This window comes from Ostrinia nubilalis, chromosome Z, assembly GCF_963855985.1.
Source record: "Ostrinia nubilalis chromosome Z, ilOstNubi1.1, whole genome shotgun sequence".
In the NCBI taxonomy this organism is placed as follows: Eukaryota; Metazoa; Arthropoda; class Insecta; order Lepidoptera; family Crambidae; genus Ostrinia; species Ostrinia nubilalis.
Genome location: NC_087119.1, coordinates 24416556 through 24442538, shown reverse-complemented (window position 1 = coordinate 24442538; position 25983 = coordinate 24416556). Strand labels below are relative to the sequence as shown.

Here is a 25983-nt window from a genome sequence, read left to right as displayed (position 1 = left end):
ATAAAAACAATGTCAAAAATGTAAAGTGTAACGAAAAAAACATTACTTTTGGTAAAGCCGCAAAAACGAGATATCGGCAATATTACGACCTAAATCTAATGATACAATATAAATACATTTAATAATATAATACATTTAAAAAATATTTTTCTCGACTATTTTAAATTTCGTATTTCAAGAGGTAACTTAAACAACTCCACAATCAGGCCCCATGGAGCACGTCGATTTAACCGATTCTGGAAAACAAAAGAAATATTCCTTTTAAAAGAATTAAAAGTTAAGATTAAAATCAATGCGGGTGCTAAGGTATGTATAGTTTCCCATAGTGTTTGTAAAGTTTGCAGTTTATTTGTACAACTATAGAAAACTGCGGCAGCTATTCGAGCTAAGTTACACTAATTTCTCTCACAATAATCGACGACGACGAATTGTCAGTGGTGTGGCGTGTAAATAGCCACACCAGGCGGGATCTTAATCGGAAGTCCAAATTACGTTTCCCAAAATAATTTTGCCTGCAGAGGAGAAATAGTTGGTCCCACTAACCTCTGAGCCAATCTCGGGTCCCCTTCCGTCAGCTCGACCACTGCTGGCACCGGGACACTCCGGGATGAAGATGGATCGGCTTCACTTCCCCTGCAGGGGGTTCGGGTCACGAGCAATTTGGGCTTTGACTGCGTGGGTGGTTTGATGCGAATGCGTTGTGCGTTATGACGCGATTTGCGGGAGATAAAAGTGCGGTTTTTTCACTCGCGAAACTGCGAAGATGTGCGTTGCGTTTAAAGTTTTACGGTGAAGTGTGTCAAAGCTTGACGTTCAGAAACGCCAAGAATGACCACAGAGATGTGGAAACCAAACAGTTTTCTACCTGCAGACAAAACTATTTGGGAATTAAAAATAAAAATAGAACTGCGTACATCTGCGTAACCATACTCCCCGCCTTGGAAGTTCGCAGAAACTTTCAAAAAAACTTACTAATGTGAACTTAATACGTTGCAATCCTTGCAATGCAACGGTGTAAATTCAAAGAAGAAAAAATAAATCAAAAGAACTCAGACCTCGAGTCTAATAACTTAACAATAAACAATTAAATGCGTTAAAGTAAAATATATTATTGCGTAGGTACTGGGTACAACTTCACGACAGGACGTTTAAAGTTACCATATTTGGTCCTAACCATCGCTACGCGAGTGACACCATCTGTACCAGGGTACACCTCAGAAATGTTAAATGTTAATTAAATGCGCTAGCCTTATGTTCAGGTAAATCAATACATTCAGTAGGAGAAAAAGATGCGAGAGGCCACTCCGATGGTAGCGATTGCATCCATGTGGGTCCTTGCCACCATAAATCATTATTAACAAGGTGAGAAGGCAATAAGCCTCTAGAGAGACAATCACTCGGATTCTCTTCTCCTCTGACATGATGAAAATTATCTGGAGATATATTCTCCTGTATTTGCGCGACTCTATTGCTCACGAACACCGACCATCGATGCGGTGACGAGCGTATCCACGACAATGCGATCGTAGAATCAGAAAATGCGTATATATTTGCGATAGGAATGCGTTTGCGGTAAGTATCAGCCACAAGTTTTACTAACTTGGACATTAAAAGTGCTGCGCACAATTCTAGGCGCGCGAGCGTTTGAATCTTTGTAGGCGAGACCTTTGATTTGGCACATAATAATCTGACCGTTATATTTTCCTGATCTATCGTCTGCAAGTAAACAACACAACCGTAACCGTTCATACTTGCGTCGCAGAAAGCAACGATATTCACAACAGAACTATCAGAAACCCCAATATGACGTGGAATTTTCACAGTGGAAACCAAGGGTAGCTCTTGTATTAATGCAGAAAAACGTTGTACTATTGTTTCGGACGGTGTATCGTCCCAGCCTGCGTTACTAAGCCAAAGCTCTTTAATAAGTAACTTGGCGTATAATATAACCGGAGCTATCAAACCGAGCACATCGAACAGGCGGGCCACAACCGAAAGAATATTCCGTTTTGTGCATTTCTCAATCATCTGAGATGCCTTAAAATGGAAGGAATCATTTACAGGGTCCCATGAAAGACCAAGGATCTTAGAGGAGACATTGTTTCCTTCTGAAAAGTTTATAGGACTCCGGTGTGACTCAGGGAGATTCTCCAATAACGTACGAGAGTTGCTACACCATTTGACTAAGTCAAATGCACCGGACTTGAATAGCGAGATCAATTCTTGCGCCAAACAAGCGGCAGTCCTCTCATCAGGAACAGAATGAACGAGATCGTCCATATAAAACTTAGTCTCAGCAATACTAGCTGCGATAGGATATTCTGCGCTCAAGTCAGACGCTAGCTGTCGCACAGTGCGCATAGCTAGGAACGGACTTGATTTAAGTCCAAATGGGACGCGGTTGAATTGAAATGTGCGGATAGGCTCATTGCCATGAAAGCGATACAATATCTTTGAATATTTGCGATGGTCATCAATAACACCAATCTGCAAATACATTTGTTTAATATCAGCCGTAATGGCTATTGGAAAAAGTCTAAAATCAAGTAATAAAAGAAACAGATCGGCCTGTAAATTAGGACCGACGTGAAGAACGTCATTCAAGGACACACAGTATGTGTCTTCGCGCTCGCATCTAGTACTATGCGCGGCATGGGTTTGTCAGGTCGCACGACGGCGTGGTGTGGAATATAATATCCCTCATCAGCGTTATCCGAAGTAACCTCAGACAGGTAATCGTTATCAATATAATCTTGGATCACCTTATTATATTGCTCTTGCAACGAAGGATCCTGTTTAAACTTCCTTTCCAGGGCCATAAATCGTCGCTGGGCGGGAGTGCGAGAATTGCCTAAGTTACTAGGATCTTTGGAGAAAGGCAAAGATATGCAATATCTACCTGTGTCATCTCGCGAAACAGACGATGCGAATAAATTCTCGCAGATCGTACCTTCCTGGCTCAAATAACCTTTGACCGGTAACTCCTCTAATTGCCAAAACTTATGTACCATTTCATCTAGCGCCAATGCTGAGAATGAAGTTGCCATATTATTAACACCTTGACTACCTCCCATGAGCACGTAACCAAAAGCAGTAGATAAAGCTGGCGGAGCTTGTGAGCCAGAATCCACTCGATTTCCCAGATAAATATACGGAAATAGTTGCGCTCCTAGAACTAGGTCTATATTACCAGGCACATTCCAGGTAAGATCCGCTAACGGCAACTCATTCAAATACTCCATGTTACAATTCTCAATAAATTGCGAAGGCAGTTGATCAGTTATAGAATCTACCACTAATGCTTGTATCCGGTATTTATTGTTCAAATCAATGCGCGACTGAATCTCCATGTCTACGTATCCACGTATCGGCCTAGATGATAAACCAACACCCTTTACGTATGAATTCGTTAGTGGAATGACAACTAAATTCAGAGATTTGCAACAATCGATTGTAATCAAATTATTCTGAGAGCCATTATCTATCAAACATCGGATAATGCGTTTATAATTGTTAGCATTAGGCTGCATGGCATATACTTGCGCGGTTGACAGTAAGATTGTAGAAGTAGGCTTTAATTTAACGCTAAAAGACAGCGAAGAACCGCCTTGCGGTGGCTTCTCATTCGAAGCTGCGCTCCCCGCAGTATGGGTAAGCTGCACGGGTTCGCGACTCACTGCGCTCAATTCCGGGTTCAAGCCCATTGCGGCGGAATGAACCGGTGCGGACGTACTCATGTGCACAGCATGCGTATGCGTATTTTTGCAAACATCATCATTCCTAGTCTCGAAATGCAAAAGTGTATTATGCTTCCTGCCGCACTGCTTACAAACTGACGTAGATTTGCAATTAGTTAACGTATGCAACGCGCTAAGACAGTTAACACAACTATTTTTAGATTTAATAAAATCAAACCTAGCTTGCGGAGAACTTAAACCTTTGAATTGGTTGCAGTTGTAAATTTTATGGTTGCCATCGTTACAATATAAACAAGAGCTGTTACTATTATTTGCGTTTGACATAAAAGATTTATATAAAGTCTCAGCTGGTTTGTTCGAGCCGCGTGTGTTCGACTGCGAATTCGAACTACTGAAATTATTAAAAAGCGTCATAATCTTAGTTTGATCTTGCATGAATTTTATAAAATCATCTGAGGTGGGCAACTCCTTATCTCTTACTGAAAATTCAAAGGCGTGAGCTGTTTGCCCATCAACCTTGCGTAGGGCACAATGGAGCAATATAAAATCAATCAAATCCTCTATACCTAACTGTTTTAGAGCTGCGACCGAAGAGGCATATCGTTGTATGAAATTATCCAAACTTCCCGCAGATGATGTACAAGTTTTGGAATCTAAGATGTTGCTTAAGTAATGGATGCCTAATTGACGCTTGTCCTGATATTTCTTTTCCAGACTGTCCCAAAGTACGCGATAGGTATCACCAGTCGGAATTATGCCAGCTGTAATTTTCAAGGCATTGTGCGTAAGTTTCCCTACCAGATACTGCACACGCTGCGAGTCGGTCAGCTGGGGATTATTATGTATGTTAGCCTTGAAGGATTCATAGAAAACCGGCCATTTTTCCATGCTACCATCAAATGACGGAATGTCAATCGGTGGTAATTTGATATGATGCGTTTCAACCGGCCTCGATGACGTGGCTGAAGAGGCACTCATCTTGTTCCTCATCCGTTTGATGCGCGTGTATAAATCCTCAAAAGCTATCATTGGGCTATAATCAGGCACAGCCTCTGCGTTTTCTAACATACTAAATTCGTTTATACTGTCTATAATAGCCTCAAATTTGGAATGTAATGCGTCAATAGATTCCGACTCGATCATGAAGTGTTCGTTTGACCGAGTATCCACAAATGATGTCACTTTTAAAGAAAGCTCGTAAATGCTATTCACTTTCTGAAATATCGCGTCTTTTTTTGCGTGAAGAATCTTCAATTTACGTTGAAAATCCTCCATTTTGCGTATTTATGAATTATAAAAGTGCGTAACAAAAAATAAAAATATTAAAATTATTTGCGAATATGCGAAATTGCGAATGTGCGAAATTGCGAACGTTCGGTCCAAAATTGTACCCAGAATAACCTCAGGTTCCTTAACCGTACCTATTGAAATTATAATGCGTAACAATAATGCAATGATCCCGAAAATTATTTGCGATAAAATAAAATTTTATAATCGTAATTTGAAAATTTTTCCAAAGATGTCAGAAATGTCAAAATTTGGAATTTTCTAAAAGTTCACCAAAATTACGTGAATTTCATGAAAATTATGCTGCGAAAATTGCTGATGCAATATCCAAGCTGAAGGACCACAAAACTATGGTGTGGCGTGTAAATAGCCACACCAGGCGGGATCTTAATCGGAAGTCCAAATTACGTTTCCCAAAATAATTTTGCCTGCAGAGGAGAAATAGTTGGTCCCACTAACCTCTGAGCCAATCTCGGGTCCCCTTCCGTCAGCTCGACCACTGCTGGCACCGGGACACTCCGGGATGAAGATGGATCGGCTTCACTTCCCCTGCAGGGGGTTCGGGTCACGAGCAATTTGGGCTTTGACTGCGTGGGTGGTTTGATGCGAATGCGTTGTGCGTTATGATGCGATTTGCGGGAGATAAAAGTGCGGTTTTTTCACTCGCGAAACTGCGAAGATGTGCGTTGCGTTTAAAGTTTTACGGTGAAGTGTGTCAAAGCTTGACGTTCAGAAACGCCAAGAATGACCACAGAGATGTGGAAACCAAACAGTTTTCTACCTGCAGACAAAACTATTTGGGAATTAAAAATAAAAATAGAACTGCGTACATCTGCGTAACCAGTCAGATTATAATCTGACGTAGTGTCGCCGTGCCGTCAGATTACAATCTGACGTAGTAAGATATAACCTAACCAACTGTTTACAAAAATCTCACGCATCATACTAAACTGACTCAGTTTACAATTTCACGTCGACATACAATTAGGCATTGTTAACAGGAGCAAACTTACATTTTGGCGGATTTCTTGCTCATCTTCTGGTAGATAGATCCTTTGGCGAGGCCTCCGGGGCCTTTCGCGAGGCCTGACGGGCCCCGGGCCAGAGACGAGGCCTTCTCCCTCAAGGCAGGCTCTGGCCCCTCAACCTTAACCATCTGACCTCCACGGAAGTCCGGGTTGGGCCCGTTCCATGGCATATAGTCCATTCTGTTAGATAAATTCATATTATAATAATTAATAGTACGCGCTGCCCGCTGACTTTCAGAAAAATAGGAATATTGACAACATGATAATCATTATCTTATCAGAGGCAAACCTGATGGCTAATATAATTTATCATACCGATAAAGCTGCCCAAACTAAACTGATGATAATTGTTAGAATGGCGTGATATGGTAAAGAAAACAAAAGATGCCAAAGGATAGTATTTTGAGAGTACATCAAAGAATTGGCACTAATTGTTATTATGTCTTGTCAACACAAAAATGTTATAGGCCTTATGGGGTAACACGGTGGTAAAGATGTCGACTTATGCACAATTTAAGATTATTTTACAAATACATGCGAGGGGCAGGAACCACGGGCTGGAAGACGTAGCGTGGGCAGGCCTCCTACTAGGTGGACCGACGATCTGGTAAAGGTCGCGGGAAGAGCCTGGATGCGGGCAGCGCAGGACCGTTCATTGTGGAAAACCTTGGGGGAGGAGGAGGTTCGACCAGGCCTGTTCATCTCCGCGAGTTTACATCGAAAACAAAACACGCACGATGGCCCACCTTACAGGATACTATTCGACAAGGCCTCACTTACGAGCGAACATTGACTCACGCACGCGTATTCTTGTGTATGATGGAAAAAAATTAAGAAAATGGTGTACTAAATACTGTGCAGTATTTAACTGCCTAAATAATAATAAAAACACAGAATGTACTTTTTTAAGTTGCCTCAAGACACTGAGAGGTAAATAAGTAGTTAATATTATTCATGATAATTCATGATAAATCATGTATTTCCTCCGCCATTTTCCGCAGTTTGACACCTCACGTCACATCATTTTACCGAAGTCAGCCCTATAGCTTCGGCGCAGTGCCGATCACTGACGTTTGTCAACAAAATGGTGCTTGTCTCTTGAGACAGGCTAAATTACACCATATTGTTAATGACATTGAGCATACATTTTTTTAAATACCTTCGCGAAGTAAAACTTCTGTACGTAGTACTTATTATTATTCTGTGATTCGACGCATACCGTCCCATTCACAAAATGGTCATACTCAGATAAAAGTTAAAGGATACCATTTTTGAAACAATACTTTGACTTTTAGGAGTAGGTTTGACCATTTTGTGAATGGAACAAAATAAATGACGGTCTGCGTCAAACCCGCAAAATCTGACCAAAATAAATACTTATTATGTACGAGTAATAAAATAGATGGGGCAGCAAGGTTCTGGAGTGGAGGCCTCGTACCAGAAAGCGCAGCGTAGGACGTCCACCAACAAGATGGACCGATGACCTCGTAAAGTAGCAGGAAGGCGTTGGATGCAGGCCGCCACCAACCAGCCATTGTGGAAATCATTAGGTGAGGCCTATGTTCAGCAGTGGACATCCTATGACTGAAATGATGAATAAAATAGATATTAATTTGTACTTACAATAGCAAGGAATCTTTGGGCCCTTGTCTAATGGACGGGTTGGGCCCAGTCGTGGGCAGGCTGTAGTGCGACTTATACTTCGAGTCAGACCCCGTACTGGACTTCAGAATCGGCCTGGAACGTTCCCAATACTCTTAAAACACTGCTATACAGATAGCTGCCTCTAGACAATGTATCATTTAAGTATTTCGTGACCACACCATACATTGTTCACAGGCAAACGATACTCAAGCAATATAACATATACTCGTACGTACATTATACATACTATTACATATAATGCGATTTTATATACTATTTAATCATATACGCTGTACACATATAATAAATACAGAATAATTAAGCGAAAAATATCAATATACAAACGTTAACTACAAAATCTTTAATATTTACATAATAACTTCTAAAATCTGTATAAATCTGAAAGAATATTGAAAATTTCGTGACTATGTGCATAATCTAATTGGCTTTTGAAACTGATCAATATTTTAAAAGGTGATGGTGATTGTAATAATGAAACAACATGCACTGTGTTTCTATTATTTACATTTCTTTTGCTTGTGGTTGAAAATCTAAGCCTACATTGCAGAATAAGTATACTAATTAAAAGTATGTTCATGGAGGTTTGAATCTGAGAAAGTGATACCGCGAAAGCTAAAATAAAAATAACTATGATCATGGTAATGACGGGTACCTATTGCTATAGACAATCTAGGTTTCATCTAGTCACTAAAATCTCTTCTCAAACTCTTTTCACTTGGGTCTATTCTAAGATATTTGCCATTAAATATTTTATTTTCTAACAGTAACACTATCACGACACAAACACAACACGTCAAATTAAAGTCTGTGAAAGTCTGTTTTCTATTAATAAGGCAGCCTATTATCACACCTGCATCATAAAAAAGTTGGCTATGACTTTTTTCACATCTTGGATTAGGCTAAAGGTTATGATGTATTTGAGATTTACTTGTAATCTAAGCTTATAAACTGAGGAGGCACTATGTTATTAAGTTTGACAAATAAAGTCCTCGTCAAAGTTACCTTGGCTCAGAAGCACAGAATACTTTGGATTTTTATGCCTGCGAAATACCGAAAATCGAAAAATTAAGCAATTAGTTTTTTAAGGGTGTAAATTCAGTATGACATTAGGACAGACGACAAATTGAATTTATGATTGAATTAATGTCGATCCTACGTAATCCCAGACAAAAAATATCCTACAGGTGCGTGAAAAGGCTGATTTATAGAATAGTTGCTTTTCAAATTTTCACAAACTCTAGCAGATAATAAACAACCACATACACTGAACAACACAACTCCGTCTAACGACAACAACAAAGAAATACGTTCACAAAACACAATAATCTTACAAAATTACAGTTACTTTTATTTCTCATGCAAAATGTTGTTAATTTAGACAGCCGAGCGCATCTTTTTTCGCTGAAAAGTTTTGTCATTATTCGTATACAAATAATGATTGTTTTACTTTAGATTTTGCTGCACTAATCCGATTGTTCTTACAAAATATGAAACGACATGCATTTTCACACACAAACTTTCATAAACTGCAAGACACATATTACTCTGCCACACGTACTTACTAGGATCTGTGCTGGCCCTTGGACTCTTAAAAGTAAATAATTGGTAAAATATTTATAAATATTGGCATCGCCCAGTGGCAAGCGAGATAAAATGTAGGCGATAAGTTACAATACAATCAATCTAAAGTAACTCGAATCTTACGCTAACTTTGAACAGATTTGTAATGTGTTGACTGTAGTAAATAAATATAATGTTGATGTAAAACTATGCGCGTGTTTTTTTTTTAAATTTCAATTCAATTGTTCAATTAATAATTTGGAAGATATGTTACTGGTAGATTACTGTTAAAAGTGTAATAAAATCAGACCTGGCTGTCTGTAGAGCAATTTTGGCTGTTTTTAGGTTTACAGGCCATTTATAAAGGCCATTTAAGCAAAACAGTTACCTTCACCTAACTACGTCTACAGTATGCCTACTCCACTTATAACTCAAGAACGGCTGAACCGATTTAGCTGAAAATTGTCAGGGAGGTAGTTTAGAGCCAGGAGAAGGACATAGGATACTTTTTATCCCGTTCGAAATTAAAAAAAAAGTCTGCTTATTTATTGCCATTAAGGCGGAACAAAGTTCGCCGGGTCAGCTAGTTATTATTATTTATTTTAACAACTGAAATTATTAAATATTTTATAGATTAAAAGCCATGAGTTACCGAATTTGGCCATTAGTTGAGTTAATTGCGGATAAAAAAACTAGCCCTAAAAGTCGACTGTTAAGGAATTCCCATCTTACCAATACATTGCGATATGACGTCTGTTCAAGATGATAGACTATAGACATTTAATAAACAGGTTCAGCCATGACTGTTTATAAAAATATGCATATTAATCTAATCTGTAAGATAAAATACGGACATTGTCTCCAAAAAAAGGTAAATCCCTTTTATCTTTTGCAACTGTATTGGTATGTCAAAGATTTGTTATCAGATTTTCAGAAGTTAATTTGCAGGAGTTGGTCTAATCAATAGTTCATAATGTGATTGACTGTCAAATTATGATGCTTTACTTGTATTTTTAACCGACTTCAAAAATGGAGGATTTTATATGTTCGACTTTATGTTTTTTTGTTTGTAGAGCGTCCTAAAGAATTGAAACATCAGTCGAAAGGCGTATTTGTAAAAATAGCGTAGTAACGAACAAAATAGGTATCTTATGTTCTCAAAAGATACGGAGACATGTAAAGTGCCCTATAAGGGCTACCTTTTATTTTTTTATTTTTTGACGTTCATAAGTGCCACTTGTGGTCTAAACTGAATACATGATTTTGATTTTGATTTGGATTTTTGAATTTGATTTCCTGAATGTCTTGCTTCTGAAACTGAATATCTTTTACTTGGGCCTGTCTATAGCATTTATTAGTATTTGTTTATTGCAATCAACGCACTGTATAGGTCGCACAACGAGAGTTGAGGCTATCAAGCCATGCAAAGATTTGTAACTGTATACGCCGCCTGCGCAAGACGTAGGCGGACTGACAGTGCTTTCTTTCTCACTTGCAGACATTTAACAAAAGTGAGGTAGCTACTTGAACTTGAATGTCTAATGTGTTGTTTGTGTTTTGTATTGAAATAACACCAGTGCGAGAACGTGTTGGCCTCAATTTTCGTTGCGCGTCCTATATGCAGATTACTCTAAAACTCCGTTTACGTAGTTTCGGTCGGGTATATCTGTCCCTGTCATGCTTGCATCTCGTTTAGTGTGAGAGAGTTGGAAACATTAGAAATTGGGATTACGTTTTTGGGAGCAACTCCGCTGTCCTCGTTGACATTTCTACAGTTGTTATCGTTATTATAATACACCAAGGGCCAGCACAAATCATCGAGACACGTACTTCAGTCGCTCGGCCCACGTCTTCAGCCGGCGGGCGGGCCCGGCGGGCGGCGCCGGCGGCGGCGACTCCGCGCGGACGCTATACCACAGGGGTTGACGCATGCAGTGGTCACATGTTTGTATTCATTGTCGTGGCATTATCTCGCTTATGAGTATGTGACTGGGCAACTGGGGTTGTCAACTCTGTCGCGGAAGTCTAACACTCGTATTCACAAACGATGTTTGCTTAAGTGCAGCTGCAACGCTATACGAAGTCGAACGCACAGCTTTGAATAGAGCTCTGTGATTGGTTTGTGTGTGATCCTGTGCGTCCACGCGCACTGTGAGACAGTAATGTTTGTGAATACGGGCGTAAGGCTACGGCCGCATATTCACGACACCTCCACTCGGGCGATGAAGGAACGCCGCGGAGGTTTTAGTGGGTATACCCGGTCCTTTTCAGGGCGGAGTAGCGCCCTTTTCAGTGCGCCGGGAGATCCACAAATTACTCTGTCTCACGGCATTGGTGAGGGTGCGCAAAGCATTTCTTCCGCGTCACACAAAAAGGGGTTGTCGTATCAACTCAGAGACGTGGAAATGTAATTCCACCTCTCACTCCTACAACTATCCGCAAATCGCCGCGACCAAATGCGAAAATATCAAGTAGGCGTTGTATACAGGCTGTCTCATAAAGACCATGCCAGAGAACATACTATTATGTGTGATTTTATCTTAAGCCAAGTTTCTTAACAATAACTAAGAGTCTGACAATTTAGTGACTGAGTATCTTGCGCAGCTTTTACGCAGACCAGTATATAACCAGTTCATGGAACAGGTTTATAAAAGCGCTTATTTAATGTATCAATAAACAGAAACAATTGTAAAACTCGATTCTAACTCAAGTGTTGTCCTTATTTCCGACGACATAAGATATATTTTTGTAGCGCATTTGTTTTCTTCTGGTTTTCACCTGTGCACATAACACAACATTGTTGACAACCCGTGTAGTCGCCTCTTAAAGCCAGTACAATTCAGTAATTTACATTAATGGATACAAATATAACATAATTGTTTAAAAATATATTGAGATAATGCCACTAAACCCTCCTTAGAAATAAATTATGAACATGTCAGTGATAAGATTGCACTAATATCTTTTCTATCTTTATTTGAATATTCAATATAATATTATAGGTAAATCACTTTCTAGCTCGCTGAAAAACATACAAACTCGTTGATACTTATCTTGTCACTGAAACTAAAAAGTGAAAAAATCTAAATTAAAACTGGGGGTAAGCTTACTTGTACTGTGGGTACCAGATGTATGTAATAATATGTTTAGCTGGTACCACATTGAGCTGTAAGTTCATGGTCAATAGAACGGTTAATTCTCTCTTTAATTTCGCTATGCAAGTCCAACTTATAGTATTAGTCGAGTAGCGAACATAGAAGTGATTCATAAGTACTTATAACATACAAATAGAGTAAAATTATATTAAATCTCAAAGATATTTGCGCAATAGCTCTTGTGATAAGCTAAGAAGCGTTTGGGAGTTGGTAAATAATCTGAAAGTGTATTTATCTGTCGAAGTGGTGGCCTGATCTAGTCAAGTCAGAATCGATAATTGGTGTGTGGTATTGACAGTGAAGCCTTTATCCATTAGGAGATAAATGTATCAAGGCGACGTTACAATGTGCGTTTGGCGGGAAATAGAAATTGTAAAGCGCTTATAAGCAAAAAGGCGATCGCTCAGCGGTCACACTTTCTATTTTCCGCCAAACGCACCCAATGTCGTCAGACATTATTGACTGATGTCTGTCATGACTTATTGACATGTCTTTGTAAAAAAGTCAGAACATTTGTCTCCCACCTAGTGAATACAAGGCATCCATCTTTGAACAGAATTTTAGGCAAATAATTGTACTTTTCTATAAATTTTAGACATGTTACATTCAATACCAATTTGAATATATCACCGGTATTGTTTACTCATGTAAAATTCTGTCCAAAGATACAATGTTAATCTAAGAGATCGGTGATAGTATGTTTTATATTGTTATTTATAGTTCTTATTTTAGAGTAATGAAAACTGTTTATATTTCACATTAATCTCAAGTAGATAATCTACGCTTAAAATGTGTAACTGAAGGAAATACGGTTTTGTAGATGTGTGTCGATTTATACTTCTTTTTTAACCATTGAGACACCACGAAAAAGTGATGAAAGTAATGAGGGTTTTCGCGTATGAAAAATCCGCCAGATGGCAATACGTAGACGCGAGGTCCAAATGCTGCATGATTGGTTATTTTTGACATGACATTGACAGATATGTCAAAATCCACCAATCACGCAGCAGTCAGACCCCACATCCACGTCTCGCCATCTAGCGGATGTTTCGCGAAAACCCTCATTGGGTATTTGCTACCACTCCTCAATAATTCTAAAGCACAACTTTTTTAAAAAGGCACTTCATTCTGGTCTTAAAAACTTAAATAATTTTAAATTACTTGTAAATTAAGATTTTTAGTTGCATTGTAATTGAAAATGTAGTTTAATTGAAATGACAAAATAGTGACGTCACTGGCTAGTATTGCCATACGACATCTATGGGAGAGTCTCGTTTTGACAGTTTATAAAAAGTACATTAATTGATTGGTGGTGGCAAATACACTATTCTCATTTTAACCGATTTAATATACATTTGAATACATCTACAAAACCTGTTTAGAAGTATTATATGACTGATATGACGTGCAACAATCCAATTACAAATAAGATCTTAATACCATGAGCATACGATACATATTGAAATGACCCTACGAACCATATGCGAACGGTATTAAAATCTTAGCCTGTATTTCGATTGTTCTATGCTGCATGTCCACATCTTAGCATTTACTTCTGGCTAAAGATGTCCCGTTATTTTCTGTTTTTCATATACAACATGAGCAACATGAATACTTTGTCTGTGTCTCTTATTACTTTTAATGCCTTTGCACGACTTATTATAATTAAACCTAGTTATTTCCGATGCAGAAAGGTTAAATGTGCAAATGAATACTGTGTCAATGTTTCCAGATTAAGAACAGAAATAAAGTTCTGGCAGTTCCTAAAATTTTGAATGTGTTTGATGTTGACTATAATGTCATTTACTATGTAAGTATTAAAACGATTGACGAATACAACCAAGGTACCGTTCCAAAACTTATCTAATTTAATGGAATGAAACAATAGTGGCAAAGTTCATTTAAATGTATTGCTGTAAAGTAAATGGCGGTAGCTGCACTTTTCGTCTTTAAATAAAGAATTAGTATGTATTATGTATTTTCTATTACACATACTACGAAAACTCCCGGTAACCCTAATGCTATGTTATGAGTGGGTTCATGACAATAGTCCTGCAGCGATGGAGTTCGATTGATAGTTCAACCGACACACCAATAGCCTACAGTCGCCTTAAGAGTAGGCGCACACCGTTGATTTTTAATTGGCCGATAGTTGTGCCGATTTTAAATTGTATTAAGAATCGGCCAAATCGAATCGGCGTAGTGTGCGCACTCCCATACTACTCTAAGCCTAGGCGCAGACCATCGATTTTTCGTCGGCCGATAGTTTAGTCGGGCAGTTGATCAGTATGGACATGTATGGAAGTGCGCACATTACGTCGATTTGATTTGGCCGATTTTTCATAAAATTTAAAATCGGGCACAACTATCGGCCAACTAAAAATCGGTGGTCTGCGTCTAGTCTAATGCAGCCTTTATATGGCTGACAGTTTTTAGTATGATCAGAACGATACCTTTATTCTTTTGTTTTCAAGTTCAAAGTGAAGTCTAACCGTCGTCATTTGTTTAGAACCAGTATTCATTCACACATCGCAACCTTCAGGTGTTTTTAATAACGTGCGGATTTCATTAGGGACGCTGGATTGCCCAGCCCCCCCGTGCGTATTACTGTAAATACGTACTTGTATGAAAAGGATACTTGCCGTGGCCTAATTCACGTATTTTGTAATAGTCAAAATGTTGAAGTTTAGAAGTCGCCGTCGTTGAAAAGCATTCCTAAATCCATATTCACGTGTCATTTCGATAGAACGGGTATTGCCAACTAAAACAACGCGTGCAGATCGCCATCGACGGCGCGATCAAAGGCCAATTACAGGTCGCACGACCTGTGACAAGTCGCGCGACCTGTCATTCTGCACGCGTTGGTTTGATTGAAGCTTTCTCGCACTCAGCGATTTGTCATTTGACTTTAAATCACTGTCCAAACTTCAAAATAGGTAACAGCTGAATACCGCGGAGGCAACTATCGAATACGCATAAAAACGAAATCAAAACCAAATCGGGCGAATCGGAAACATAAATGCGAAGTGACTCCAGCGATCAAATCGCTTGCATATCTTTGAAGTTGTTACGTGAATTAGGCCACAGGTGGGGGTAAGACCGCGTCCTTGATGAAATCAGCACTACATTAAAAAAAACATCGTTATTCCGTCGTAATACGAACATGTATGAGAAAGGCATGCCAACTCACCCCTTTTTCGGTTCGGTGGCAGGTGGCCGCTTGGTTTCCTTGACCTCCGGTGGCTTGGCCACCTTGGGGGCTTCTTCCTCTTGCACCACCGCGTTGAGGATCTGCTCGGCCCGCTCCTCGTTGTAGTCCACGCTATCGAGCGCCAGCGATATGACGCGCTCCGCTATCGAACTGTATTTCTTCTCGAGCTTCTGTTTCACTGGAATAGACGTGTTGACACCACCAATCAAAGATCCGCTAGATGGCGGGACGTGGATGTGGGGTCTGACTGCTGCGTGATTGGTGGATTTTGACATATCTGTCAATGTCATGTCAAAAATAACCAATCATGCTGCATTTGGACCTCGCGTCTACGTACTGCCATCTGGCGGATTTTTCATTCGCGAAAACCTTCATTGACGTACTTTTTAAAACTGTCAAAACGAGACTCTTCTATAGATTTTGTATGGCAATACAAGCAAGTGACGTCACTATTTTGTCAACTCAATTAATCTACTTGTTTCAATTACAATGCAAGAAAAAATCTTAAAATTAATCAAGTTAATAAGACCAGAATAAAGTGTCTTTTTAAAAAAAGTTGTGATTTCAAATTATTGGGGAATGGTGTCAAATAGTCTATTACGGTGAGGATGGAACGTCGTCGAGGGCAAATTAGGCAAGCTGAATACAATCGCGCTGCAAATGGTACTTAAGTACTCGGCTTGCGTTTTATTATACATTCGACTGATGATGCGTATATTGAACTACTAAGAATACCTACCATTGAGCTTTTTAAGCAAATAGAATTGCAAATTCTAAGTTATTCTATAAAATTACGACTTGATTTGTTGATAAATTATAAATAATGTAAAGTTTTTTTTACAGTTACATCTTTATTTCTATGCGCCAATAAAACTAAACCTTTTATCATGAAACTTACATCTTAATATTATTTGTTCTTTTGGTTAAAAAAGATTTGAGCTCTGAACAGAATTGATCTCAAATGAAACACTCTTTCAAATATTCGCATTGCATTGCTTTGGAGGACAAGATAATTATTTTTATTTTCAGACTTGAAAATGATTGTCCCACCACCAATTTTGAAAAAATAAAACTCCCCGTTAAACAGTCTCAAGAGAACAAGTTTTGCTTGATTCAGGTCTACATACAAAATGTCTGTAGTCTGCCGCGGGGAGTCTAATCTTCTATATAAATAAAAATGAATTGATGTTCGTTAGTCTGATTAAAACTCGAGAACGGCTGGGCCGATTGAGCTGATTTTGGTTTTAAAATGTTTGTCGTAGTCCAGGGTAGGTATAAACGGTGAGCAAATACGCGCGCGATATTGTTTTTCTGTGACAGACAAAATTCCACGCGGGCGAAGCCGCGGGCGGAAAGCTAGTTATTAATAATTATAAATGTTATTTTACACACAACATACTTAGAATTTCGTCCAATGACCCCAAGTTACCCATCCTTATCGCTCGCGAATAATTATACGTGCTCGGCGACCGGGCTTTAGCTACATAATTATTATTGATTTGTACATAATTTAAGAAAGCAATTGGAGGAGGCTCAGCTAATGCTGCCTGAGAATACTCATGCCGCGCTGATTTTCAGCCACTTCCATTTCTTTATGGGCCTTGCCACACTGGCAAGATTGATTGCAAGCGTTTATTGGGCGGAGCAGCGGCGCGGCGGCGGCATTTTGCAAGCGTTTTGACGACCACGGCATGCCCACCGCGCCGCCGCTCCGCTTGCGATTCGCCAGTGTGGCAAGAAGACACTAAAGGTCTTATGCGAGAATAGGCTAGTTTCCTAAAAAAATTTTTTTAGTCCGTAATGTTTAATATCAAAAAATATTGGACACATATATTTTTATTTGTCAATCTAACAAATAATTACATAGTTATGGTGCGTTGAAGTTCCGCACGACGTCACAACGTGCGGCACTTTTATGCACGCATTGACGTCACGGGCCGCTTCTTATGAACTTTTTCTTTGAATTTTCATTAGTTTGAAAACGTGTAGAGTATTTTTTGATAAGTTAACTGACGGACTAATTAAAACTCTTGCTTTTTGACCCAGGAAACATCCCTATTGGGTAATAGAGCTAATAGTACATTTACAAGGAGCAAATAATAATGTAAAGGAAAAAAAGGGTCTTAACTACATTTTGCGGAAAGGAAAGGAAACTCACACTGATTCTTCTCTTCCAAAGTCTTCATGATGGTGACGACCTTCTTCGGCGGGAGGGGCGTTTCTTTCTTCTTAATGATGGTCTCCTTTTTCGTGAAGCCCATCGTGATGAGCTCCTCGCTAGCCTTCTGCACGTTGTTGTCTTTGTTCGCCAGTACGTCCAATATCAACGTCTCCTCCGCCTTGGGGAATATGCTCTTTAGGTACCTGGAATATACACGTTTGTAGAATTAAGGTATGCTTCAAATTGTCGGCCGTTTGGTGTAGTGGTTCAGAACGGACTACTATGCCGAGAGGTCCCGGGTTAGATTCCCGGCCGGGCAGAAATTTAAATGATTTCTGTAACAGGTCTGGGTGTTACTATGTATATGTAAATATAATATGTATGTATTTAAAAAAAAAGTATACAAGTAGGATATTTGTAGCACCCATAACACAAGCATACCAATTACTTACTTTGGGGCTAGATGGCACTGTGTGAAATTGTCCAAATATTATTATTATTTAAAAAATGGGCCTCTTAAGAAAACTCAGTCACTCAAAGGGCGATTGACCGTGCTATGCTTGTTGCCACCACGTAACCAACATAGCTCGAAGAGCACATGGCTCATGGCATGGGGCACAAAAGTTGTCGAATGGCGACTATGACGTAGTTTATTTCATCATCATCATCAACAGCCCTTTACAGTCCACTGCTGGACTATGAGCCTCCTCCACTATAGTGGAGGGTTTTGCCATAATCCCCACGCTTGGCAGGCGGGTTGGAGATCGCAGTTTAAAAGATTGATGTTTTTCAGAGAGCGCTGCTGCCCGTTCTCTGTTTGATGTGTAGTCCCTAAGTCGCCTCTTACGACACCCGTGGGAAGAGTAGGGGTTGGTGACAAATGTATTCTACTCTGCCGTCACCACACGGCTTGGCCATGTCAGGATACATTAAACTGTTCTTGGGTCCGTTTTGCAAGAGGCGAAGTTTCAAAATCTTGTTAAGAGTAGGCGCACACCGTTGATTTTTCGTCGGCCGATAGTTTAATCGGGCAGTTGATCAGTATGGGCATGTATGGGAGTGCGCACACCACGCCGATTCGATTTGGCCGATTCTTCATACAAATTAAAATCGGGCACAACTATCGGCCAACTAAAAATCAACGGTGTGCGCCTACTCTCAAGGCCATTGAAGTAATATTACTGTACTTATGTACATAACAACTCAGCCCTAAGACGTCCACTGCTGAACATAGGCTCAGCATCTATATAATATGCAGCGCAGAGAACACATAAAACATGTTGATTAAAAAGAAGCTTTATTTCTAGCTCACTTGAGTTTCATCTTCGGCGACTGGTGTCGCGGCGGGCCGTCGGATTTGTAAGTGCCGCAGTAGCTTGACGCACCGGAGGCCGGTCGAAGGAGCGATGGGGAGCCTGGGAACGTACAAGAGTACTTAAAAAGGGTTCAAAACCGATGCTCAATACACTGCTTTTGATCTTGAACATCAGTAATAAACCTGTAGCACTACTTCTTATAAATACCACTGCGTCTCGTTGTTATCAAGCCAGCTAGTATGCGTTGTGTTGACCGTAGCAGCGTATTACACTTGAAAAATAATTCCACCAGCCCCCTTCCATCACCGGGAACCAGACGCAGTTTAGCGTACCATCCCTACATGTCGACATTCCACCAGCTCGCACTAAGCGTTTTGACGACTCTTTTATAATGCGAACAGCTAGGGACTGGAATTCGCTGCCTGCTGCTGTATTTCCTGAACACTATAATCCGGGCGTTTTCAAGGTGAATAGGCACTTACAGGGCAGATATGTACCATCCTAGACTGCATCTCACTTAACACCAGTTGCGATTGCAGTCAAATACCTGCCTTGATTAATATTAATAAAGATTTGAGTATTGTCTAGCATAAAAAGAAATTCGACAGGTTTATTCAGTAGAAGTCGCAACAGGCAGTCGCTCGGCAAGCGAAATACCGTGGGTGCTATTCCCGATTTTTTCAAGTTGTATTGTCGGACGAGTGTCTGGCACGCTGTGACGTCACACTGTCTCACCGTGCGGGCTGCCGGTGAGCGGCGAGTAGTGGCTGGAGCCCTGCATGGAGCCCGAGACGCCCTTGGCCAGCTGCAGCGCCGAGTACACGCCCACGGCGCCTCGCTGCAGGCACGCTGTGACGTCACACTGTCTCACCGTGCGGGCTGCCGGTGAGCGGCGAGTAGTGGCTGGAGCCCTGCATGGAGCCCGAGACGCCCTTGGCCAGCTGCAGCGCCGAGTACACGCCCACGGCGCCTCGCTGCAGGCACGCTGTGACGTCACACTGTCTCACCGTGCGGGCTGCCGGTGAGCGGCGAGTAGTGGCTGGAGCCCTGCATGGAGCCCGAGACGCCCTTGGCCAGCTGCAGCGCCGAGTACACGCCCACGGCGCCTCGCTGCAGGCACGCTGTGACGTCACACTGTCTCACCGTGCGGGCTGCCGGTGAGCGGCGAGTAGTGGCTGGAGCCCTGCATGGAGCCCGAGACGCCCTTGGCCAGCTGCAGCGCCGAGTACACGCCCACGGCGCCTCGCTGCAGGCACGCTGTGACGTCACACTGTCTCACCGTGCGGGCTGCCGGTGAGCGGCGAGTAGTGGCTGGAGCCCTGCATGGAGCCCGAGACGCCCTTGGCCAGCTGCAGCGCCGAGTACACGCCCACGGCGCCTCGCTGCAGGCACGCTGTGACGTCACACTGTCTCACCGTGCGGGCTGCCGGTGAGCGGCGAGTAGTGGCTGGAGCCCTGCATGGAGCCCGAGACGCCCTTGGCCAGCTGCAGCGCCGAGTAAACGCCCACGGCGCCTCGCTGCAGGCACGCTGTGACGTCACACTGTCTCACCGTGCGGGCTGCCGGTGAGCGGCGAGTAGTGGCTGGAGCCCTGCATGGAGCCCGAGACGCCCTTGGCCAGCTGCAGCGCCGAGTACACGCCCACGGCGCCTCGCTGCAGGCACGCTGTGACGTCACACTGTCTCACCGTGCGGGCTGCCGGTGAGCGGCGAGTAGTGGCTGGAGCCCTGCATGGAGCCCGAGACGCCCTTGGCCAGCTGCAGCGCCGAGTACACGCCCACGGCGCCTCGCTGCAGGCACGCTGTGACGTCACACTGTCTCACCGTGCGGGCTGCCGGTGAGCGGCGAGTAGTGGCTGGAGCCCTGCATGGAGCCCGAGACGCCCTTGGCCAGCTGCAGCGCCGAGTAAACGCCCACGGCGCCTCGCTGCAGGCACGCTGTGACGTCACACTGTCTCACCGTGCGGGCTGCCGGTGAGCGGCGAGTAGTGGCTGGAGCCCTGCATGGAGCCCGAGACGCCCTTGGCCAGCTGCAGCGCCGAGTACACGCCCACGGCGCCTCGCTGCAGGCACGCTGTGACGTCACACTGTCTCACCGTGCGGGCTGCCGGTGAGCGGCGAGTAGTGGCTGGAGCCTTGCATGGAGCCCGAGACGCCCTTGGCCAGCTGCAGCGCCGAGTACACGCCCACGGCGCCTCGCTGAAGGCGCGCGGCCGACGGTGACATCGTCAGCGGGCCCGGTGTCGTAATAGGGTGCTTCTCCACCTGCAGGGCGCTTATCACCACTGCTTCTCGGTTGTAGTACCTGTAGCGATCAGAGCAACGTCATAGATTCCACCTTCGGCCTGATCAGCACTTACTAAAGCCTGATCCGTGAGCACGTAGAATTTTGTCCAATGACCCCAAGCTACCCATCCTTATCGCTCGCGTGTAATTATGTTGCTGTCGCGCTCGCACACGTACAGTCGCGTCAGCAATATAATTACGCTCACGCGTGCTCACGGACCAGGCTTTATCAGGTGAGATACAGGCCAAGAGCTTCCTCGTTGTGGATAAAAAAAAAGATATACAACATGTCACAAGGGCAGAAGTACTCAACATTTTTTTAAAGCACCCATACATGTAGTTCAGGTATCTTAGCATGAACTCGCTGAATTAAAAGGTCACGCAGCAAGAGTTGATTGGCGATGAACACAAGCAAAGGTTTATTGTATCTGATCTGTACACAAGTATTAAAAACTGTCAGACTTAATAATTAATTTGGCCGGCAATACACGGACAGCTCGAGCAGTTAGTCAGTTATCAACATACACGGACCGCTCTTGCAGTCAAAAGTCAACAGCTTGAAGCTACCAGTGATAACTGCTTGAGCAGTTGGTATTGACTGCTCAACAAATCACAAGCGCGCGCGCCGTGGAATGAAGAAAGTGGGCGGAGGTAACTGCGCGAGAGCTGTCGACAGCTCGAGCAGTCAGTGTATGGCTGGCGACTGCTTGACCGCACGATGAAAATTCACCGTGCTGTGGACCGCCCGAATCAGTTGCAACTGCTCGAGCGGTTCGTGTATGTGCGTCCATAGAACTCTGCAGTTCGCTGTGCAGTCGCAGCTTGAAGCTGTCGACCCTGACTGTTTCAAGCGGTCCGTGTATTGCCGGCCTATATTCACAATTAATAACAGTGAGTTAGGAAGGAATGACAGAATCCCAAAATGCCAAGTCAAAACCAATGAATGTTTGCTTACTTCTTCAATAAGATCTTGATATGCGTCTCGCTGACAGTCGGGAACATGGCGCTGATCTTCGCCACAAGGGCGTCGGTATCGGAGTTAAGTGTGAGCGAATCCTGGAACTTCTCGTTGAGATGCGACACCCGCCCTGGGATGGGGCTGCCTCGGGGAGTGAGGCACAGCGCCCTGCCCAGTATTGGGCTTTCGGTGGGCGTGCCGTATGCTCTCCCATCCTGTTACGTGATTTTTTAAAGTTTTAAACATTTATGTATTAGTGTGTAAAGGCTTCGAAAACAGCGTCGGCGTCAGCAGTATGCAACGCTCATCTGCAATCCTATCAAAACTATCGGAATAAGAATTTATTCATAGTATTCATTACATGTAGTTACATGGTCAATAACGCGGCAATAGCTACGTCTTCCATTTATACTTAGGTAGTTTTAAATTATTTTATTTAGGCAGATTTGCTTCGTTTGTTATCAAATAAACATTGCCTGTGCTATCAATAATGTTGACGAAATAAATAGTACTTATAATCAGTCTATCTATTGTAATGTTGATGCATGGTCATATTATTAATAATCAAATAATTTATACAGGTATATGATGCTGATGTCTTTCAGTTTTCATTAAGTTAGCTAGTATTATTTATTGAGTATCCAAATCACAGGAGTTTAACAAATTGTTGTACATAACAGCATGTTATACATATACAGTGTGAGTCACGTTAAAGTGCACATATGAAAATAGATGAAACTAGACCTATTTTTATCGATAAAAAAGAGGTCAAAAAATTTTTGAGATTTTTTTTTAATTTTTTATAGATTTTTTTTTCTTCCAATTACTTATTGTAAAGAAAACGTAATAACTTTTAAACTAAGAGGTATATCCTGATAAAATAAAAACAGTAATAATGCTAAGTAACAGGCGATACTAAAAAAATACATAAAATACACAAAAAATGCCAACAAATAATAAAAAAATATACTTTTTGAAAAAAATCTGCTTTTAAATTCGTGTTTTTTTGGTTATTTGATAAATTTCTCCAAAAAATGCCCCTATAATTGGTGGTTTTTATTACTTTGTATTATTCTTTATCGTATTACCTTCGTACAACCAAAAATCGCATGTCTCTATCTCTATCACAACGTTTGCAATGATCGTTTGAACTAAGCCTCTCCGGGCGCGCCATTCAACGCTTCGTTAACAACGAAACTGAAAATGGCTCTAGATTTGTAATTTTGATAAAGACAAGTTAGATTTCAAATAAAAACAAAAGATTTCGAAGTAAAATAAGCATTTTAGTTAAAATTAAAATTTTCTCTACCTGTAGCGGAGAATAATGTTGTGGCAGGCCTTTGTTCAAACGATCATAGCAAATGTTGTGATAGGGATAGAGACATGCGATTTTTGGTTTTACAAAGATAATACGATTGAGAATAACACAAAGTAATAAAAACTACCGGTTATAGGGGCATTTTTTGGAGAAATTTATCAAATAACCAAAAAAACACGAATTTAAAAGCAGTTTTTTTTTTCAAAAAGTATTATTTTTTATTATTTGTTGGCATTTTTTGTGTATTTTATGTATTTTTTTACTATCGCCTGTTATTTAGCATTATAACTGTTTTTATTTTATCAGGATATACCGCTTAGTTTAAAAGTTATTACGTTTTCTTTACAATAAGTAATTGGAAGAAAAAAAATTCTATAAAAAATTAAAAAAAAGTCTCAAAAAATTTTTGACCTCTTTTTTTTCGATAAAAATAGGTCTAGTTTCATCTATTTTCATATGTACACTTTAACGTGACTCACACTGTATACACATAATTTAATTAATTTAATTTACATTTTATGTAACAAAATAACTCAATAATAACTTGACTTATAGGCTAAACAATCACACATTAACACACTAGCGAAGCAAATACTCACAAGGTGTGGCTTAAGCCCTTTCGGGTGAAACATCTTCGGACTGTTCTGGCTCTGGAAGGCATGCTGGAGACGAACTGGGGAGGGGTAAGGGTGCACGTGGTACGGGGAGCCGTGTACCGACTGTAGCAGATCCGATATGCACAGACATGGGTGGACAAACGGTACTGTGAACAATCGTGCCAGTGCGTCACTCGTGGGTGTTTGACTGAAGTTTTGACAATGTGCAGCTCTAATTCAAAGTATATTTTACCCCCTTGCTAATAAGTTACATGCTTTTTGAACACTGTTTTAAAATAACATTTTCATACTAAACGTCACTTTAAAAGTGTTCAAAGAGTACCTATGTAAATTTTATCAGTAAGGGGGTTAAGAAATATGCAGGTACTTATAATACTTGACAAAGCTTCCGTCAAACACAGGGAAGCCGTGATAACACAAGATATATCAGCGTTGTTATGTACTTTGCTCTCCAAGTGCAGCTCTCCGTTGTGGTACACGGGCCAATGGTAACGATTCTTCATGGCTACTGAAATTCAAATCTATCTGTTTATAAACATTTTTCACTGAACTAAGGCTTCTGCATAATCCATAGGATACAAAATACAAATATATTCTTCAATATTCTTCACCTTTTCTATAAAAAAGAAATAAGGATCAAGGTTTGTCCAAATTGATGTATTATTTTGTCTTTACCTTTAAGGCCAATTTAGCAGTATGGTTTGTCTTTTTCTAGCTCGAAGGGGCTGCAATATACTTAGTATCTATTTTATATTATTTTGCACCATTATTCATTTAATATTTAGAAGTACCTAATTGACTAGCTAAAGTAGCTTGATGCATTTTTTTAAAATATTTAAAGAAGATTACAACCATAATGTAGCTTTACATAGGCAGAGTTTTAAAATATAATCAATTTGTATATATTTCTTAAGATGAAATAATATTAGATCATTACAGTCCACAGATATGGATTAGAGTTACAGCCAGATTATAAGATTGCAGTAGGATTGTCAAACTTATGGTTTGGGTTTGAGACTCAGGAGTGAAGCCTTAGAAGTAAGGTTAAATATTTTATGCACTAGAGACTGTACCTGAGGATGAATGCACTCCAGGGCGATGTGGTGAGCTGCGCTCTGTATAGTCTTGTGTTTAGACCGCAATTCTTCCATTTCAATTAAATTCAGTTCTCAAACACTTGTAAACACTTGAATAACAATGATATGACTATGACCGGGTTATTAAATACAATAACTTACATTTTATCCACTAGCAAATGATTCTAATAAACATACTTAAAGAAATTGCACGCGTGGAAATAAATTAACTGAAATTTTCATGTTATTTTGATATTTCCCTCCTATTTTGTTTGGCAACTTTTACGACGAAAAACCACAACATGAAGCTTTTTAGATAACCAACCGAATGCAAAATGTCTAGCATCCTAACAATGCATGAAGTCAAATATGACCTCTTTTAATTGGTAGAGTAATATTGCGTAACTGTCGTTCGGAAAATCAATAGTTCCTGGGTTACGTTCAGAAATACAAATAAATGTATTTATTAGGTATTTTATCAGCCAAAACCATTTATTTGTAAATATGTTATATTTTCATTAAAAACTTATTTAAATATGATTTGTATGATAAAAGTGCAGTTATCTACCCATTCCTTTTTTTTATAAAAATATTACGAAAATTATTTTCATGGATAAAGTGGGGTTGCGTGCGAAAACAAAACGACCT

The 25983-nt window shown here is 40.9% G+C and overlaps 1 protein-coding gene across 1 annotated transcript; it reads right to left on the bottom strand.

The window, feature by feature from the left end:
- Window positions 1-226: 226 nt before the first annotated feature.
- Window positions 227-25642, bottom strand: LOC135086990 (uncharacterized). Its single transcript, XM_063981843.1, has 18 exons — window positions 25534-25642; window positions 25333-25445; window positions 24242-24361; window positions 22322-22539; window positions 21177-21385; window positions 20905-21048; window positions 20633-20776; window positions 20361-20504; window positions 20089-20232; window positions 19817-19960; window positions 19078-19180; window positions 17763-17968; window positions 15584-15782; window positions 7637-7750; window positions 5999-6193; window positions 5445-5534; window positions 544-633; window positions 227-236 (listed from the first exon to the last, which is right to left on the bottom strand). The coding sequence occupies exons 2-18, from the start codon at window positions 25408-25410 to the stop codon at window positions 227-229; spliced, it is 2352 nt and encodes a 783-aa protein (XP_063837913.1). The 5' UTR covers window positions 25411-25445; window positions 25534-25642.
- Window positions 25643-25983: the final 341 nt, after the last annotated feature.

Excerpts from the sequence above, each read along its gene's own strand:
- LOC135086990 (XM_063981843.1), bottom strand. The coding sequence starts at position 25,410 with ATGGAAGAATTGCGGTCTAAACACAAGACTATACAGAGCGCAGCTCAC. Across the intron at positions 24,362-25,332 it reads TGGAGTGCATTCATCCTCAG|TCGGTACACGGCTCCCCGTA; the intron begins GTACAGTCTCTA and ends GATCTGCTACAG. Across the intron at positions 22,540-24,241 it reads AAGGGCTTAAGCCACACCTT|GATGGGAGAGCATACGGCAC; the intron begins GTGAGTATTTGC and ends ATCACGTAACAG.